This window comes from Geotrypetes seraphini, chromosome 12, assembly GCF_902459505.1.
Source record: "Geotrypetes seraphini chromosome 12, aGeoSer1.1, whole genome shotgun sequence".
NCBI classification, from domain to species: domain Eukaryota; kingdom Metazoa; phylum Chordata; class Amphibia; order Gymnophiona; family Dermophiidae; genus Geotrypetes; species Geotrypetes seraphini.
This window is the reverse complement of record NC_047095.1, coordinates 20,361,043-20,381,693: the sequence shown is the minus strand read 5'-3', so window position 1 is coordinate 20,381,693 and position 20,651 is coordinate 20,361,043. Positions and strand designations below refer to the sequence as shown.

The window sequence follows — 20,651 nt, the reverse complement described above, 5'->3', positions numbered from 1 at the left end:
GGGGAATTCTATAAATGGCACCAAATACTGTTTTACAAAGGGTGTGCTGAATCATGCAGAGTGCTGATTCCTGTGTCTAACTTTGGGTGTTTACGAGTATGTGCCAGGTTTATGCCTGCTGAAACCTGGTGTAAATGTTGGTGCCCAAGTTAGGCATACTGAGGCAGCATTTTACAACTATGATTGCAACTTTTCGGAATGCCCTCTGATGCATCTGGTTGTGCATTATTCTGAGTGCCAATTAATATCAATAATTGTTGGTACCCAATTACTGATGATTAAAAGCTCATTAACCAATCAATTTGCATGCACATCTCAGCAGCACACTCAAATTTGGGCATGTAAGTTTGAGTGCCATATACAGAATTGGGGTATGTGTGTACTGTATTAACTGATCTTCACTGACTGGTCTAACAAAGAGAAATATTTAGTTGGCAAATGATGTATTTTATATTTCTTTTTGACAGTTTAATTCTCAGGTAAATGTGTGATTGTATGGGAGATCTGGGGTATGATTTTTTTTTGCCTCCTTTTAAAATTCCTTTCCTTATGCATTATTTTCTTTTATGATAATCTAGTTTCAAGGCTTTCCCTGGTTCCCCCCCCCCCCAATATTTTTGTGATCTATTTAGCGTTATTTTTTTCTTGGTATTGTTATTGATTATACTGTAGTGCTTTTTTAATTTTTATTTTATTTGGATATTCTATAAATAATGTTTTAAAAAAGACTGGAGTGTAGAAGTCCACTGGCACAAGTGTATCTGTGCACAGTAACTGAAGGAAAGTTTTAAACTTGGGGCATTTATTCACCTCATTATTAAGTTAACTGGGCAAATTCCTTTTACAATTCCCTCCATTCTATCTATATCCTTGCAGGAGCACCAGAGCAAGCTAAATCATTTTCCTTTGCTTCTTCCATTTGTGAAGCTTTTTATTCCAAATTTATATATCACATACATTGCCATAAAACTCACTTTCTTCTGCAGTCCACCCTTGGCAGCTCTGGTTTTTACCAGAAGCAGTAGAGGATGAAAATGACTTGGGACAGAGAACTATGCTAGTGAACACAGAAGGCTCTATCAGTAAGGTAAGATTAAAACCAGTCAAAAACTGTTACTTGGTTATGTTAAGGTCAGATAGCTTACAGAAAAGGATTTGAGTGATTCATAAAATTGAATGTTATAAGTTCGAGTGAAAATAAAAGCTCTTCTTCTCTGTTAGTATTTAAGTTGTCATTTTCACCCGAATATGTTCAGAGATTTTTGATGGAGGGAGCAGCAGCGTGGCTGTAATAAGCAGGTCTAATATTTGAGCTGCAGCACGTGTCTTTCACAGATGAAATAATTCACTCGGCAGTGGCTTAGAGATCATCAAAATAGCAGAGGACCAGACCTAGTTGCCTGAAAATAAAGTCTTGCTTGAGCTATCTACTATACTAGGTGCCAGGCTTGCTCCTCCTGTCAACGGCATCTTTCCAATTGTGCAGTAGAAATCTGCAGCCAGGCATGTCAAACAGTTGATTTAAACTACGACGCTCATAAGCAGGAGAGGCATTACAGTATAGTAAGAAGAGCAGGTTGAAACACTGGTTTTAATTTCAGTAGTTGTGTTCTCTTGTTGTCAGCTGCTATTAGATCCCAGTGGAGGGTGGAAATGGAAGCACTATCTATCAGATGTTATATGTGAGAGTTCATCATTTCTAGGCAAGAGTTCTGCTGCTTTGGCCTTTTATTAAAAAAAAAAATTTAAAACACTGAAGTGTCTAAATCCACCCTTTCTTCGTCCCCATTTATAAAAGCTGATAAAATTGGACCAAGGTTTTGAAGCAACAGAAAAAGACTAAACAACCTAAAAGTTCTAAATAATTAACCTAAGAGGCAACTAGGCAAGAAACGCAACCATGATAAAACCAATACTGTACTGTGTACAGCTAAAGCTGTTCAGAACTGAAGAAGAGCAAGTGCCCAGTATCTGCAGCAGCAGAAGGAGGAGCGGGGGAATAGGGGCGTGTTTGTCTCACACACTTCCTATGCATGTGCCATGCACGCACCCTGCTGGAGAAAGCCGGCGCTAACCATGGCTGCGGTGTTGGCGTTCAAGCTAGGGTGCGCGCGCAGGACGCGGAAGTCTAGTGGAGCTTGTGTGAGCTCCGAGCCATGTCGGAGGACGCGCGGGAGGAGCTCTCGGTGCTGGCAGCCATTTACTGCCAGAAAGGTGAGCTGGAGGTGCTGACGTCATCAGGTAATAACTACCCCTCCCCCTCGTGCGGTTTAGACTGGGTCTGCGGCCCGGAGAGGCCCGGAGTCGTGTGAGGGAGTTTGGAGTGTATTTTATAAATACACTTTTAAAACGGCATTAGACATTGTCAGTGCTGCTCTTGTAAAGTGTTGAACCTGACTTCCAAATCCTCTGCCTGTTGAGAGGCAGCGGCATCAGTTTCTCTCATCTGTTTTCTTAAAGAGTCGGTGGGTTAAGTAAGAAGTGACCTTCTGCTAGGATTGTATTGCTCACTTCCGAGAAAATACCACTTGTGTGCACCACAAAATTTGCAGCAGGCCCCTGTGGGGAGCAGCTCAGGACAGTCATTCTCTAGTGCAGTGTTTCTCAAACTTTCTTGAGCCGGGACACACTAAAGCAGTGGTCTCAAACTCAAACCCTTTGCAGGGTCACATTTTGAATTTGTAGGTACATGGAGGGCTGCAAAAAAAAAAAAATAAAAAAATAGTTAATGTCTTATTAAAGAATTAACAATTTTGCATGAGGTAAAACTCTTTATAGTTTATAAATCTTTCCTTTTGGCTAAGTCTTAATAATAATATTGTCATTTATAGCTAAAGAGACATATGATCAAGAAACTTTTATTTTACTTTTGTGATTACGATAAACATACCGAGAGCCTCAAAATAGTACCTGGGGGGCCGCGAGTTTGAGACCACTGCACTAAAGGTAGTGGCCACGGCTTGAGGCACCCGGAAGTGTGTGAATGTTGCCGTGATGACATCATGCGCATGCGTGACATCATCATGTGGACATCTGCGCATGTGCACAGGCTTTCCAGATGGGCCCTGAAACGCCAGTAGGGGTGCCAGCAGGGAAGAGAGCCAGAGAGAAGGAGAGGGGCTGGCGCTGGCTGATTGCCTTCTAAGATACAGGGTGTGCAGCAAGCTAGTCTAGGTGCAGAATGAGCGTCACCATATGTATTAAAGCAGGGGTGACCAAAACGTCAATCACGATCTACCGGTCGATCGCAGAGCCAGTGTTCTCCCTAGCGTGTTTCCCCAGCACCTTTAACATTCCCCCATGTTCACTGTCTCACCTTTAAAGTAATTACAGTAATTACAGAGCGAACATAGCAGGCTGCTGTCAGCCTCTGTAGCACGTTCCCTCTATCACGGTTCCGCCCCTGACATGGCTACAGAGGCCGATGGCAGCTTTCTATGTTCGCACTGCAGGCTGCCATAATTAACTTTAAACTGTGGTAGTTAGGTCCAGAGGGAAGAATGGAGGCGGGAACTGACATTTGCAATCTTGCTCAATGATCCGGTCTGAGGTTTTGGCCTGTCGCGAGGGCCATGTTGGGTCTTGGGTTGCCTTAGAGATGCTGGATCTGTGAGGGGGGAGGCAAAAGGACCTTGAAGAGGGGCAGGAAAGCAGTCTTTAACCAAAAGGGAGGGGTTGGGGGAAGACAGGGAAGATCCTGGACTACTAGAGGGGTTAGATAGGGGAAACACACTGAACCGAGGAGAGAGAGATGCCAGGCCCTGGGGAGGAGAGTGAGAGAGACAAAGACTTGGACTAAAGGTGGGAAGACTCAAAATGTTATCAGAAGGAAGATAGAGAGAGGGAGAAACCTGAAACAAAGGGGAGGCAGAAGAGGGGGGCAGATATTGGACTATGGGAGGTGCACATAGAAGAGACAGAGGGGGAGAGACCCTGAGAAAAAACAGAGAGATGCAAGATCATAACAGAGGAGGGAGACATGTTGCCAATAGGGGTGGAGGAGAAAGGAAGAAAAGCTGGACTCCTAGAGGGACAGAAAGAGATGTTGGTTGGGAATGGAATGAGGTCTGGAGGACAGAAGAGGTGCACTCTCTCTCTCTCTATATATATATATAAATAAATATTGGGGTGGGGGGGGTCTTTTACTAAGGCGCACTAGCTGATTTAACGCTCGCTAAATGCTAACGCATCCATAGAATATAATGGGCGCATTAGCACTTAGCGCGTGCTAAATCGGCTAGTGTACCGTAGTGAAAGAGGGGGTATATGTTTAGTATTTTTATTGTTGGTAGATCATTTTGACTTGGTCATTGTAAAAGTAGCTTGCAAGCCAAAAAAGTGTGAGCACCCCTGTATTAAAGGCTTGGGAGAAGAGCCAGGCTTTCACCTGCTTCCTGAAGTAGAAGTAGTCTCGAGTTAAATGTAGTCCCTCTGGGAGTAAGTTCCAGAATATGGGCGCTACTCCTGAGATTGAGACAGTCTCCAGCAAATTCTGGCATAAGAGTGGTGTTCATTCCAATAACAGTGTTTGAAAAAATAACCTATTTGGAGGTGTTGCCTTTTTTTGTTGTTGTTAAACCAAATGGGCTACAGCTGAATGCTTGAATTCCAGAATTCAGAATGCTCTAAGTGAGATGGTGAAAGATTAAAGCCAGATGAAAATTTGTCAATGGAGACCCAGTTAAATAGCATAGTTTCACAATCAAAAGCTTCTTAGAAATAGTTATCCTACCGTCGGTCATTCTGCACGTGTAGATGAATGCCCATGCCATCTTTACTTGGATTTGAGAAATTGTGCATTCCAAAGGAACTTTGAACAAAAAAGGAAGCAGATGTCTCAAATCTCCCATAGAAATGTGAAAGTGTAAAGGAGACTGCAGAACAGCAGAAATTTGAAACAATATCAAGTGTTTGGCCAGAAAATTATGTTCTGAAGAGGAAGACTTGGCAGCTGACTTAAGGCTGAACAAGGGGCAGAGATGTATCTGTCTCAATTTCCTTTGCCACCAGGGTTCTAATTTTCAGCTTAGTTTCGTATAGGGATACTGACCTTATAAAAGCATCATGCCTGTCTGCATGTCCATCTTGAATTAAATTGGAACTTTTAAGGAATTTCATTTAAATTTCAGTCGCATCTCAAGCCCAGTGACCTCCAGCTTGTATTTGTCATGTGTTGTTGTTTTTGTGCAGGTTAATTCAGTTTATTTGTAATCTCAGGGAGGTCAGGTCAGCAAGCTAGGCGACTTGCACATCCGGTCCTGTGGCCCCAGTTTATTTATTGAAACCAAAGGGAATGGATGAAGGGCTATGACTTAGTAAATTTACAGTGCAAAATTATTTTTTGCCTAGCCATAATTCATATAACACAAGATAAAAAAATGTGAACTGTCCATGGTAAGCATGAAAATCCTGTTGTCAGAAAGACCTAACAGACAAGTGGAGGGCATTTTCGATAGGACATCTAAAAGTCTGACTTTGGATGTTTTGAGAAAAACATCCAAAAATCGGGTGGAATAAAGTCCGTTTTCAACCCCGCAAGATGTAATATCTTTTTTTTTCAAAAATGGCCCAGCTAGATGTTTTCTCCTGTTAAACGTCTACTTTTTTTGCCATTATTGGAAAAAAGAATCCACATTAAAAATGTCCTAAACTAAGCCATTTTCATGTAGGAGGGGCCTGCATTTTTAATGGACTGGCCACACAGATATGCCAGCAGAAAATGAGTATTGGTTGCATGGAATATTGCTACACCTTTGGTTTTGGCCAGGTACTAGTGACCTGGATTGGCCACCGTGAGAACGGGCTACTGGGTCTGACCCAGTAAGGCTATTCTTACGTTAGACTTAATTTAATGACTGTAACCACACAGCTGTGAAAAAAATGAAATCAAACTTGTATGAGGCATAGGCTTATTAGCACTTTAAATGTCAGTGGAATGATAATGCTCTTGTTTACTTCTGATGCCAATATTTCTACGACAGAGTAAAATCATAGCCTGAAATAAGCGTATGTGTAGGCACAGAGAAATGTCACTGTTGTAGAGGCTGTCAGAAGTGTTATAATACTCACACTTTATGCTGTGCACAGTTCATAGTGTTTGGTGCACCTACTTATTTATCATCCTGTTATAAACCAAGCTGTGCAAGTGGATCTACTGCAAATATGTAATTCATTCAAACCACAAAGCTAATCTTATTTAGTTTTCTGTCTACACTCAGGAAAAAAAAAAAGAACTGAAATCTGGATATCCAGATGACTACTGTATGTGGCTTTTCACATGCTGTGCTGTATGAGCTGCACATATTCATATATAGTATGGGTGGTTATATATTATATAGTTAGTTAGTTTGAACGAATAAATGAACATTCATTCATTTTATTTATTTATTTATTTTTTAGCCCATCTTCCTAAAAGAGCCCAGAATGAGTTACAAGTTTACATATACAATATAGGTTAGCAATAAAATAGTTGGAGAAGGTCTTCAGTTAAGGGGTGGTGGACACCTGGAATGCGCTTCCAGAGGGTGTGATAGGACAGAGTACGGTACTGGGGTTCAAGAAGGGATTAGAAAGGGGATAGAAGGGTATAGATAGAGGATTACTATACAAGTCCTGGACCTGATGGGCATGATGGACCTCTGGTCTGACACAGCAGAGGCACTGCTTATGTTCTTAAGGTAGCTGGAGTAAGGACTTTAAATGAAGATAAGACATTTTAACAATATGGGCACACAGTCTTCTTACAATGGTAGGACAATTTCTATACATAGTATGAAGAATCTAACTTATGAGTTGGGACTTATTCCAGCAACAATATGATTTATACGACAATTTTAACGATATGATCACAGACTTTTTATGGTAGTAGGACAATTTCTATACGCTGTATGAAATCTAACATACTATACCTCCCTTGCCCAGCAACCATGATAAAGCAATTACAAACAATACAAAATACAGCCTTAAGATCTACTCATTGAAAAAATATGACCACATCACAGAAGCATACCATGACTCACACTGGCTCCCGATACAAGCAAGAATACACTTCAAATTCTACTGCCTACTTTTCAAAGCTATTAATGGAGAAAGCCCATCCTACTGGAACAACCGACTAACTCAATCCACCTCAACCAGACACAGGAGAACCCACTCACTATTCACACACCCACCAACCAAAAATGTCAAACGAAGAAAACTATATGACAATCTAATGGCTTCCAAAGCAGCAAAACCAGACAGACAAATCACCAATCTGCTGTCCTCGACCACAGACTACAAAACCTTCAAAAAAGAAACTAAAACACTACTCTTCAAAAAATACATAAAACCTATCTAACACAACCAGTTCCTTCCCAATCTACACCACCACACCCACTACCCCTTTCAAATCTAAAATGTTTCCAATTACCCATGTATCGCTTCAAGTTCCCGACAATTCTTATATAGCTCCTTTGAAATTCCTATGACAATCTATAATAATAATCCTCTAAGCGCGCATGCTTACTTAAGAGGATGTGGGGACCTGACATGTGCTGTGTCCGTCCGTGATGGCGGCTTGAGGCACATGCGCCACAGCACAGCCGGCGAATCCCCCTTCTCGCAGCCCCCTTCCCAGCCGCCACGTTTAAATTCATAGACAAGCGCTACACCGCGCTACCGCTGGCCTCGCTGTCTTCTGTCCACTGTGGCCCGCCCTCTCTAACTACTTCCTGTTTCCGCTAGGGTTGGCCGCAGTGGATAGAAGATGCCGAAGACAGTGGTAGTGCGGCGCAGCGCTTTTCTGTGAATTTAAACGCAGCGGCTGGGAAGGAGGCTGCGGGAAATTCTGCTGCTGCACAGGAAAGGCCAGGAAATGCTGCTGCTGCACAGGGAAGTGTGTGTATGTGTGGGGGAAATGCTGCTTCTGCACAGGGAAGGGTGGGAAATGCTGCTGCTGCTGCACAGGGAAGTGTGTTTGTGTGTGGGGGAAATGCTGCTTCTGCACAGGGAAGGGTGGGAAATGCTGCTGCTGCACAGGGAAGTATGTGTGTGTTGGGGGGAATGCTGCTTCTGCACAGGGAAGGCTGGGAAATGCTGCTTCTGCACAGGGAAGGGTGGGAAATGCTGCTGCTGCACAGGGAAGGGTGGGAAAAGCTGCTGCTGCACAGGGAAGTGTGTGTGTGTATGGGGGGAAATGCTGCTTCTGCACAGGGAAGGGTGGGAAATGCTGCTGCTGCACAGGGAAGTGTGTGTGGGAAATGCTGCTTCTGCACAGGGAAGGCCGGGAAATGCTGCTGCTGCACAGGGAAGTGTGTGTGTGTGGGGGGGGGGGAGAAATGCTGCTGCTTCTGCAAAGGGAAGGCCTGGAAATGCTGCTGCTGCACAGGAAAATGTGTGTGTGTGTGCTGCTTCTGCACAGGGAAGGGTGGGAGGGAAATGCTGCTGCTGCTGCACAGGGAAGTGGAGAGGGAAAGGGGGCCTGGGAGCAATCTTGGTTTGCTTTGGGGGAGGGGAGACAGAAGGGGGCCATGGAGAGACAGAAAGACAGGCAGGCAGCGTATTAGAACGAAAGACAGACACACACACAGAAAGACAGCGGGCAGGGAGAGAGACAGAAAGAAAGAAGGACAAACAGTGGGAGGGAGAAAGAAAGAAAGAAAGGAAGAGAGAGACAGGGGCAGGGAGAGACACAGGAAGAAAGAAGGACAGACAGCGGGAGGGAGAAAAGGAAAGGAAGAGAGAGACAGGGGCAGGGAGAGACATAGAAAGAAAGACAGACAGACATATATTCTAGCACCCGTTAATGTAACGTGCTTAAACACTAGTTCTTATATAAAGTTACAATTCTTGTAACTCCTGATAAATCTTATGTAATCTGCCTTGAACCGCAAGGTATTGGCGGAATAGAAATCACTAATGTAATATAATTACAGCAACAAAACAAACATTGCAGCAGTAAGAGAATTTTAACAATTCTTTATAAATCATCAGAGGTGGATCCCGGGATAGCATATGGGAGATTAGTCAATGTTGGATTAGGGTTAGGAGTTATTTTTGTGGATGGTAATTAGGTAAAAAGGTGGTTTTTTTACTGCTTTTATGAAGTTTAATAATCCTATCAATAATCTGATAGTTGGCGGGGTTTCATTGAGAATAAGCACATTTGCAGGCATTTTCTAGCCAGAGGGCACGTGCTGACAGAGTAGAAAGTCGTCTTCCGCCTTGTGATTTCAGTGGTCAGTTAGGGATATAGGTTAGGATCATTTTGTCAAAGAATTTGAAGGTTAGTGACAGGGTTTTAAAGATGCAGCATTTTCGAATAGGCAGCCAATGTACAGTGGCCAGAGCTGGAGAGATGGGGGGTCACTAATATTTAGGCTTTTCAGTAGGCAAACTGCTGCATTTTGCACACATTGTAGTCTTTGTAGATAGCCCCATGAATAGTGAATTGCAATAGTCCATGAGGGATAGGACAAAAGCATAGAGCAGTTGTGTGAATTCAGCTTTGGAGAAGTATATATGAATCTTTCGTAGTTGGCAAAGGTAGTAGAAAGAGGTTGATATGACCTGTAAGCGACAGGTCAGAGTCAAGTATAATTCCAAGGTTGCGGACTTGGTCCTTAGTTATGATGGTTGTATTATCCCAGGAGAAAATAGGACAAGGGTTGGTGCAGTTTTTCTTGTGAATCCAGAGTAATTTAGTTTTGGATGTATTTAGTAGTAGCTTGTTTTACAGTCATCCAGTTTTTTATTTCAGATAGGCAGCATTGTAGTTTTTTGATTTGGGTATCCCGGTTCATTCCCAGCGGAAGATAAAGTTGGATATCATCTGCAAAGGAGCAAATCTTGATGCTGTATTTTGAAGTGATGTCGAGTGCTAGTCTAATGTATAAGTTAAAGAGCAGCAATGATAGTAAGGCACCTTGAGGTATGCCATATTTAAGTGGTTTGGATTGTGACATTAAATCTTAATAGCATATGCTGCGATCTATTGTCTGTTGGAGGAGAACCAGTATAGTGAGTGTTGCAGATACCAATGTTAGCTATCCTATTTAGAATAAGAGTGTGATCAATGGTGTCAAAGGCAGTGCTTAGGTCTAATAGAACAAGTAATACATCTTCTCCTTTGTCCAGGAATTTCTAACAATTGTCAATGATATCTAATAAGATTGTTTCAGTACTTTGGAATTTTCTGGTTGTCTACAAAATCATGCAATTGTATGTGTGGTTATATATTATATAGTCTATTTATTTGGCTTTATAAAGAGATTTACCCAAGGTGGTGTATAGCTTGATATAAAATTTAAGTTTCAAGTTTCTTTATTTTTGATATACCATCTATCAAAACAAGTGTCTAAACATTGTACAATATAAAAAGATTGTAGAAAACAATTAAAATAGGTAAATAAAAGCAATATTTTATCAAATATTAAAAATACTAGACAAATTCACATTGACGTACATGAAACAAAAGGGAAGTTGGGGAGGGAAAGGTTGTTTAAAATACATTGAAGTAAAATTAGTAAAAAAGGAAGGCAAATGGGGAGTGGCAAAACATTAGGATGGGGATCGCTTCAGAAGAAGCATTTGGTGTTTCAAGGCTTCACAAGAGTTAAAGGTTCGAGAAGCGAAAGCTGGTACTAGAGAGTAAAGGCGTCTTTAAAGAGAAAAGTTTTAAGTTTGGCTTTAAATTTTTCAAGAGAGTTCTCTAATCAAAGATCTAATGGGAGAGCATTCCACAGAGAGGGGGCGGTGACTGAAAAAAATGGATTTGCGAGTAGTATCGTAAAACAGTTTGCGTATTGACCATATGGAAAGTAGGTTTTGATTATTAGATCGGAGGGCCCTGGATGATAAGTATGGGATCAAAAGTTTATTTAGGAATGCTGGTTGGTTAGAGTTTTTTGTTTTAAAGATGAGGAGGAGTATTTTATAGGTGAGGCGATGAGTGATGGGTAGCCAATGTGCTTTGCGGAGGAGAGGAGTGATATGGTCAAATTTTTTTTGCATGATAGATTAATTTGACAGCAGTGTTTTGCAATAGTTGTAAATGGCATAAATACAATCAGTGAGGTAGACTTGGATATGGAAAATTGAATTCTAGTAATGGGATTTGCATGAGACAGTATCAAAAACATAAACAATTAACAGCACTGTAAACAACCATATAACAAATATGCTACATGTCATCAGAATGCAAATAATACCCTAATAAACAGCGTAGAAAAACACCCATATAACATAGATATGACACTTGTGATGTCACCACAATATAAATGAAACATCTTAAAGGGCACAAATTAGAACATTCAAATAACATAAGTATGATGCTAATGCTGTTCATATACTACAATACAATGAAACATCTTAGTTGGTAGATGAAGAGGCAAGTGCAGTTGAGATATGTAGACAGGACAAACAGTTATATGTACAGTTGAAAAAGATATGAGGAACTAGTCTAAGTTGCAGAATATGTGTAGTAAGCATGCCCTGGGTGAAGTGAGTGCATAGTTAGTTGTATTAAAGGCTCAGGAGAATAGCCAGTCTTTCACCTGCTTCCTGAAGAAGAGGTAGTCTTGAGTGAGTTCCAAGAATAGGAGGGCTATGCCTGAGAGGCTCACTGGTGGCCATCACGTTGTGCAATTTCTTTTGACGAAGATACAGATAGTGATGCTCCTTGAGAGGACCTTAGAGGCCTCAATGATGTTTAACGAGTTAACGTATTTTTAGGTACTCTGGCCTATTTTATCTCAAGACCTAGAATAGCCAAGACAGAGTTTTAAACACGGCCCTATAACGTGATGGTAGCTACTGTAGTTTTTGCAGGCACAGTGTAATATGATCACACCATTTGCAGCCCTCTAAAAGTCATACTGCAGCATTCTGAATTAGTTGGCTCTTTCCAGTTGTGACATACCATCATTGCATGGAGCACTGTAGTCTGGCTTGTCTTTTCGGTATATGGAGTATATTTTAGTTGCCACAGGTGATAAAAACAGGTTTTAAAGGTTATTAGGATCAAAATAGGTGATGTGTAGCTGTATCCCATGATTCATGATTTTGATTTTGGGAGAGTTCATACTTCCCAAATGGTATTTTGAAGTCGAGATTCATAGAGAATGACACGGGGACAAATTTGTCCCCATCCCCGCGGGATCTCAATATTCCCGTCCCATCCCTGCAAGTTCTGTCCCTGTCCCATTCTTGTAAGCTCTGCCTTAACAGCACAAGCCTCAAACACTTATGATTACCTATTACCTTGTGTTAAGAACCTGCAGAATCTTCATTTTGCTTGGGTTCAGGCAGACATAGTACACCTATGTGTTTCTTGTCCTTTCTTGATTAATTTATTGTCACCAAGATGAGCAGTGATGTGTTTTTTATTCTTTCTCCTACAAAGGGAACATGCAAGGTATAAGTTATAATGATTGCTGTAGGGGGAAAGACTAGCTCATTTGCCTTTACACTTCTGAGAGAAGCCTTCAGTGACAGCATAGTGACATAACCTCGCCAGGCTTGAAGGGAAAGCAGCATCCCGTTGCACTACTGTGATTAAACTAGGACAGATATTCTTCAGTTTGAGCATGTAAATGGTGTAATAATACACATGGCTCTGGCTACATAATGTAAAATGAGACACTACAAGAGCCCAGAGAGAAGAGTATAAAATATTTAGTATTTCCAGAAGTAAACTGTGTCATGCACAGTCAGAAATCCAATATAAAACCATTTACTACTGCATATTTTATGAGTTTTTTTCCTTAAATAAGTACTTTATTAAAACATATAAGCAGTAAAGATTTTTCCAGTTCTAATAATGTTGCTTGTGGTACAAATGAGTCTTTGTTCTTTTATTTCAAATGCTGTGCTACAGGGGAGTTCAGTCTTTGTGCGACCAGGAGAGTATTTTTTTTGTGCAGATTATCTCTGAAGATGAGGTGAGCTAGAAAGCTTTCAGGAGCACAGTGCCATTCTCTGATGTTTCTTATGGGTTTTACTACTACTACTACTACTACTACTTATCACTTATATAGTGCTGAAAGGTGTATACAGTGCTGTATATTTTGACATTTATTAGATGGTCCCTGCTCGGAAGAGATTACAATCTAACTTGGGTTGGGGATGCAGAACCCAAGGTGAGAGGAATTAGGAGTTGAAAGCGCTCTCGAAAAGGTGGGCTTTTAACTTGGACTTGAACACTCCCAGCGATGGAGCACGCTGTAGGGATTTGGGCAGTTTGTTCCAGGCGTACGGCGCAGTAACATTAAACATTAAACTTTGTGGACATTAGGGATGAATAGCCGAAAATTGACATTTCATGTCATTTCCCATGATGTGTCTGGAAATGTTTGCTTTTTCATTTTTTTTCTGGACATGCATTTGTTATCGAAGCTTATGCCATTGAGAGGGTGCACTCTTTGTCAAATAGTGCATTTATAATACACTTTCTGGAATAGAGTGCACACTCTTTGTAACTATTGTGCCCCCCTTTTATAGAGTAGGCATTATCAACAAAAACCCAACAAAATGTGTTTTTCTGCTCATTTTTGTCTGTCAACATACAGCAACATGGGCTACCTCATTATCATTTTTCATGTCATTGCAAATAATAGTCAATATAACACAGTGTACAATATTCTACTCGATTCAGGAGGTGCATCTATAGTGTTATATTACATATAACACCTACCCTCTATTCAGGAAAAGGCCTCAGAATTGGAGCCTATGCACAGTCTTATCATAGACTGAAAGATCAGCGTAGTTTTTACTGTTCCATGCTCCAGTCATTGGCCAAAAAACCTGAAATCTATATTTATTCTTAACGTCTTAGTAATTTTTTACTTTTTTTCAATTTTTGATTTTTTGTGACTTAATCCATACCTTAAAATATCATTCAGCATTTAAAAATACCAAAGATGCACTAATCCATACATTTGAAAAACATTTCACAGCTAATCACTTATCTTGGTCAGTGTTTGTTCTAGAATGGGTGATAATACTCTAAATTGCAAATAATAGCCCATTTTCCCAGTGTAATAGGGATGATATGCTGAACCATAGGGTACTCAAGCAATTCTCGCAAGCATACTGCAGAAAGATATCATTCGCAGCTTTTGAATACCTCTTCCTTCTCTCTTGTCTCTGTTGCTCCCTTCAGTTTCTCTTTCTACAGGTGAGCATGAAGGTGTCTTCTAATCTGCTTGGTTTCTTTTTTATTTTGTGATTTCTTTTTTCTTTTTTTTTTGCTCTAGTCACATGTTGTTGTTTTTGGGGTTTTTTTTTGTGAAGATGAGTTCCCTTTTGTTAAGGGTCTACTCTGCCTGTATTGAGAGTCTGAGCAGATTTCAGGGACCTGTTTCAGTCAGCCTGCTGAAGATTCGTGGACCTCAGGGTCCATTCCCCTAGTGTTTGCTCGCCCCTTTGATTTGGTCAGGGGCAGGCTGTTCGGATGTTAATAGAGTTCCTTCAGGGCACTCATGGTCCCAGCTGTGTTCGTCTCCCTCCCCCCCTTTTTTTCCCCATGAGATTGTAGGGGGGTTGAGGGTTGGTTCAGGGAGGTCTTACTGGCAACCTGAAGATTCCAGTGAAGTGGCTGAATGACTGGAAGCAGAGGGCCTCTCCTAGAACAGCTGCATCTGAGAGGAGCTGAAGCAGGCAGCAGCAGCACCATTTCCCAGCACATGGTCTCTAAGGCTGGGACAGCCTGTGGGAAAAATTGAGGGGTTCTTCAAAAGCTGTTATTGACTGTTTCTATAGCTAGGACCTTGGTCCCCCTCCCCATAAATCCTATTTTTTGGTGTTTTTGGTCTACCCCGAGGTAAAATTAAGCTGTTTTTAGCACTAAAATTCACCTGCGGTGGCCATTTTGGATTTTCTTTGATTTTTTTTTTTTTTCTCTTAAGTTCTAAAACTTCTCCAAAACGCCTCATTTGCTTCCAAAGTGCCAGGGATGGAGTCTTCAGACTTTTGATACCCCTATATCATGCCTTGTTGGTGAAAATGGACAGCTGAAGATCACCCTTGCACTATGTGCCGTGCCGAGTGCCGCAGGGAGGTGGGAACTTCAAGTTTAGCTCCCAAGTGGCCTTTGGGGCATGGCATATGACTATTGAGCCCTTTTTGGGAGCAAAAATTTCCCCAGGAGCTCTGGCACGATGCTCCAAATTGACACAGAGGCCAAGAAGAGGCATCTCCTCCCTTCTAAAGGGGATGATGAGTTGCTCTCTAAGGCATTTACCCCGGAGTTTATTAATCTGCTCTGGCAGGCATATGCGCACGGCCAAAATACGCCTTTCTGGTCCTCTGACAAGCGACCTTCTGCACATTCCTCTCAGAATCCTCGGAGTGCCTCCTCCATGGGAGTGGACCTTCCCGACTCGGATTACCAGTCAGACAGAGATTCATGGGATGAAAGTTCAGTTTTGATTCCTGTATTGTTACAAAGTGATGCATCCCTGAAGGAAGATGCAACCTCTTATATAGAGGATCAGGATGAGGTCCTGGCTGCGTAACAGAAAGAGGATCTCTTGATGAGGTGGCTGTTCAAGTCTTTGGCACTACTTTATGCCCAAACTCTGGAGCCAAACCCCACAATCGATCTGCTCACTCGATACATTACTAAACTTCAAGAAAGCAGTGAAAACCTATCAGTTTACTTAACTCCCTCTGACACTCAATAATGAAACTTCCATAGGGGCTGTCAGTTCTGGAATCAGTTGTAATCTGATGCGATGTATTAAACACACATGCATTCTAAAATTATATATGCAATCAGAAACAATATAGCCTTTGTCATACTATGCCTCAAGCTATGTACAGTATCATCTTCTACTTATATTCATAACTTCCTTGTATGTAAACCACTACTAGTATGTATCTTGTGACTACCTTCTACAAACTCTGGAACTAGCGGTAATCCGAAATGATGTGTTAAACCCAAATAGGACTGTATACCTAGCGTTATACTTACACCCTACCCTTGTATCTTCTCCTACTCTTATTCCTTACCCCTTGTATATAGACCTGTATTCTAACTTACTCCATGTATTGATCACCTGCTACTGAAACCACACCCACTGAAAGTATTAAGTATTAATGCTATAATCCGTTCTGAGCTCTTATGGGAGGACGGGCTGTAAAACAAATAAATAAATAAAATAGTTATTACCAAGTCTTTTTGTGAGCTCATATCAATGTTCTCTGCTGAGCAGGGTCCGGTCTCAGCCCACGTCTTTTCCATGACCCAGACATGAAACTATTGGTTATATAGCCCAGGGAGGTCCCTGAAGGCTTCCCAGGGATCAAGAGTTTTCATCAAGTGTTTGCTATGCCAAAAGTGGATTCCCTGGTAGCCTAGATGATTAAATGCACTTTCCTCCCCAATGAGGGAGGAGTCATGCTGAAGGATGCACAGGTATGAAGGAGAGGCAAAAAGAACACTAAGACTATTGTGCCGTACCTTTGCTGAAAAAAATGCAGAGTCAAAAAAAGGGGAAGGGGATGGATCATGGCAGTGCTTTAGCTTGGTCCTGTGCTTCAAGGGACTGCAAAGGCTTCTTGAAATTTTGGGCTGGTGTGGGATGAGGTAGGGTGTGTGAGCAATGGCCCAGAAGTGGGAGGTGAGATGCTGGGAAAGTTTCAGGAAAGGGAAGGAAATATGGTGGGCACCTTGGGTGGAAAAGGGCAAAGGTCAAGAGGGGAGGGGGAAGATACTGGCCACCATAGGGTATGTAAGGGGGGAAAGAGCTGAAAGGTATACCTGGGGTGTTCACCTAGTGGCCATGTACACTGGTAAGACCTAGGCAAACAGGGCAAAAATAACATGGATAGGTAGAAGGGCAAACATGTTGCATTTTCACTATCTCAGATCCTACGAATACAATAATTTTATCATATTTTAATTGTTAATCAGGAAGCATTTTTTCATTAAATGAATATTTATTTGTACCATCCACATTGGCAATACAAGAAAGGCTTTGATTGGTGTTTGAAGATTTCTTGAACTGGCAGGTCAGTCAGGCAAAGGCGCAGCTATTGATGATGTTAAGAAGTATGGAAGTTATCTATTTTGGGTCTCATAATAAAGGTCCAAAAACTGGCCTAAATCGGTACTTGGACAGTCAAAAAGACAGGTTGTCCCCAGGTCATCCAAGTACCAACAATGAAAACTGATTTTAGATGTATCTAAAACTAGCTTAGGCCTTTCCAGTCTGCTGTATGCCCATAGTGAAAAAGGGGCATTTTGGAAGAGTGGATAGGACAGAATGTGGGCCGACCTAGACTTAGTCATCCGGCAGCCATAACCCAAAATGTTTGACAGATTGCCAGACGGAGCTTATACGTTTTGACTTAGATGAAGTCAAAACAGGCATAAGTTCTGGATTGGGCTGCTGATCTGATGCCCAATCTCTCCTGCCAGAACCCCCCCTAAACCGGCATGCTCTTCACCGACAGGAGAGATATCCAGTCCCTCCTGCTGGACACCCTTCCCTAATCGTCGCACTCTTCACTGGCAGGAGGGATGCCCAGTCCCTCCTGCCTGACTCCTCCCCCAAAGCACTCTTCACCAGCAGGAGAGATGCCCAGTCCCTCCTGTCGGACACCCCCTCTCTGAACCGGCGTGTTTTTCACTGGCAGGAGGGATGCCCAGTCCCTCCTGCCAGACACCTCCCCCGAAGCACTCTTCACTGGCAGGAAAGATGCCGAGTCCCTCCTGCTAGACACCCCATCACCCCCCTGCCGGACCATCCATCCCACCCCCCTGGACCCCCTCCACCCCCACCAGGGAATGTGTTGTAATCATGCACAAAGTGGCAGTCTGGGCGATTAAACTACTGAATGTACAGGTAGGCCATTCTCGATAAAAACCTCATTTGGACGGTTTTTTCAAGAATGGACATTTCCCTGCTGCCTACTTTGTGCGTGTTGGGTCTTAGGCCAAAAGGGGACATAGACGTTGTTTTTGATTATGCCGTTCTTTATGTTTTTATGTACCCCACTTTGTAAGTGGGCTATAAGTATTGAAAATAAATAAAGGCATAACAGATGATTTTTAGGCTTATATTTGCTTGTTCTAATTTAGTCAAAATTTAATAAACCATTCTACCCCTCTTTACAGAATAATAAGAAGAATTTTTTAGGCATCTGTTTAAATGTAGTAAGTAATGCACATATGGACATTTCCTTCTGTAGCCAAATAGCCATCTCTACTCTTGTACATTTTGGAATTTGAGTTGTTAAACAGTAAACATGATAGAGATAGAGAAGGACTAACCAGGCATTGATAGATAATAATAAACCTTTGCAAATAAAAACTGTGCAAAAAAGACTAATAAAAGAAATGCAGAAAAACAGGAAGATATAATCTAACATTTTGTTTGGCTATGACAGTAGTAGGAGGCACTGCTGTCTAATGAGTGGAATGAAATGTAGTGAAGCCCATGAAAGAGTAAATGAAATAAATCCAATCTGAGAGATAATTCATTAATTTAATCCATTGTCTATTTTCTTGTTCCTTTCTTTCTTCTTACTCAGTTTCCTGCTTAGCAAAAGCCAATCAAAATTATGCCATTTTTGTTAGATAGAAAATGAGACATATTTCACAAAATGCTGTTTTTGAGGCATTTATGTGAGTTGGAAGATGTCACAGTGACCTGGGAATGGGGGGGGGGGGAGGCAGAGTGTTCCACAAGGCTTGTTAGTTGCAGAATTTGGCACTTTGACCCTTAGAATGGGTGTTATTTTTAACCTTGTGTTGCTTAAGGACTAGCATAAAATGACTGACACTACAGTGTTTCTGTAATGGTTTAACGCTTCTAAATCTTAATTTCTTTTACAGAAATTGTTTTTTGTTTTTTTTTTAAATTATAAGGGCTACCAAAATGATACAGAGCCTTAGGCCCCTCCTGCCCGATCGTGATGGGGGGGTGTGGGTGCCGCCGAGGCAAGAGGGCTTGGGCTCCCTCTTGCCTGATCGTGATGGGGGGGTCGCGGTGCTGCCTGGGCAGGAGGGCTCGGGCTCCCTCCTGCCTGATCGTTGTAGAGGGGAGGGCTGATCGCTGCAGGAGAGATGGCGATCGCCCACCCCCCTCCGAACCGTGGCACTTTGGGGTGAGGATCGCTGGCAGGGGAGATGCCCTGCTGCGATGCTCACCCTGAAGTGCCACGGTTCGGAGGGGGGTGAGCGATCACCATCGCGGCAGGAGAGATGAGCCATCTCTCCTGCAGCGATAGGCAGGTTGCTGGGGCCGCTGAGCAGCGATCAGCTCAGTGGCCCCTTTTTCAGCACTTATACCTGTTTTGACTTGGTCTAAGTCAAAATGTATAAGTGCCGACTAGGCAACCTGTCTAAAGTTTTGGTTATACCTGCTGTACGCCTAGGTCTAGGTCGCCCAACCTCCCGCCCTTTCCCCGCCTCTAAAAACGCCTCTTTTGGCTCTATGCGTTTAGAGGCAGGGGAAAGGCCTAATCTGGTTTTAGAAACATCTAAAACCAGCTTTGATTATGGGTATTTGGACGATCAGACTTTTGATCGTCCAAGTACCCATTTAGGCCACTTTTTAGACATTTGTTTTGTTTTTTTTAATGAGCCTCTAAGTATTGATCTTCCAAAAATATATAAAGACAATAAATTTTTTCATTCAACTTGGAAGACTTTAAGGTCCTTGGATGCCCCATTGCCAATTTATATTAAGAAAACAAAGTGCCAATCCTTATGGTTAAATTCTAAAATTAAGATTGGGAAGTCTAAAATTTTATGGAAGGATTGGTTAAAAGCTGGAATTAGAACATTAGAAGACGTATGTCCCGATAATAAATTTGCATCCTTCTTCCAGTTACAACAGACATTCGGTTTATCGGGGAAGCAAAACTTTAAATGGATACAATTAAAACAAGCTATCCAAAAAGGAATTCCTGAATGGCATTCTTTAGATGGACAGCAGAGCTTGTTATTTTTATGTTTTCAAACAGAATTTCTTGGACATCAGGCTTCCACATGGTACAAAGTAATAAGGCAATATGAACCTAAAAAGTCCAAAACAGGCCTGTGAGATATTTGGAGTTTAGAGTTACAAATTAATATTTCAGAAACTCAGTGGCCTAGGCTTTTGGAATCATAGAGTGAGATGTACAGCCTCAGCTTCAATGAGGCAGACTTTATACTATTTAATGTATAGAGTATTTTGGATTCTAGTGAGATTACAAAAAACAGACTCTACACGTTCTAATAGGTGCTGGCATTGCCAGTTAGGAATTGGAACGTTAGATCATTTTGTATTTCACTGTCCTTTAATATTCGGATTCTGGAGGTCCATATGAAATAAAATTATTTTGATTCTTGAAGTCCCAATTCCATTATCATATGGAATTATAATGTTTGGTACCTCAGTTATGAAAAATAGCCCGCTAAATAGTTCCAAAGATAAACTTCTTCTCATCATGACAGATGTGGCTTTGCAAATGATTACTAGGAACTGGAAACAATGGGATAAGTTGAATATGCCGTTTTGGTGGGAGACCCTATGTCTGTATTACCGATATGAGAAAATGCATGCAGAAAAAATAAATGAATCACAAAGATTTATAGGAATCTGGGGTCCATTAGTTTCGTATGTTAACAACTTTAATAATATTGTGTACCTACCATATTAAAAATTTCATATTCTACA

At 41.7% G+C, this 20,651-nt stretch overlaps 1 protein-coding gene across 4 annotated transcripts in view; it reads left to right on the top strand.

Annotated features, from left to right (window-relative positions):
• Window positions 1-988: 988 nt before the first annotated feature.
• RWDD3 (RWD domain containing 3) overlaps window positions 989-20,651 on the top strand; it is a 35,462-nt gene continuing 15,799 nt past the window's right edge. Inside the window, exon 1 of one of the 4 annotated variants that reach the window (XM_033917268.1) lies at window positions 989-1,087. Coding sequence is in view for 2 of the 4 variants with exons in the window: in XM_033917264.1 (XP_033773155.1) it covers window positions 2,157-2,241 (85 nt within the window). In the remaining 2 variants the exon portion in view is untranslated. Of the gene's footprint in view, window positions 1,088-2,034; window positions 2,242-2,281; window positions 2,466-20,651 lie in introns of those variants that run through there. The other 3 variants (XM_033917265.1, XM_033917264.1, XM_033917267.1) reach the window with 3 other exon arrangements.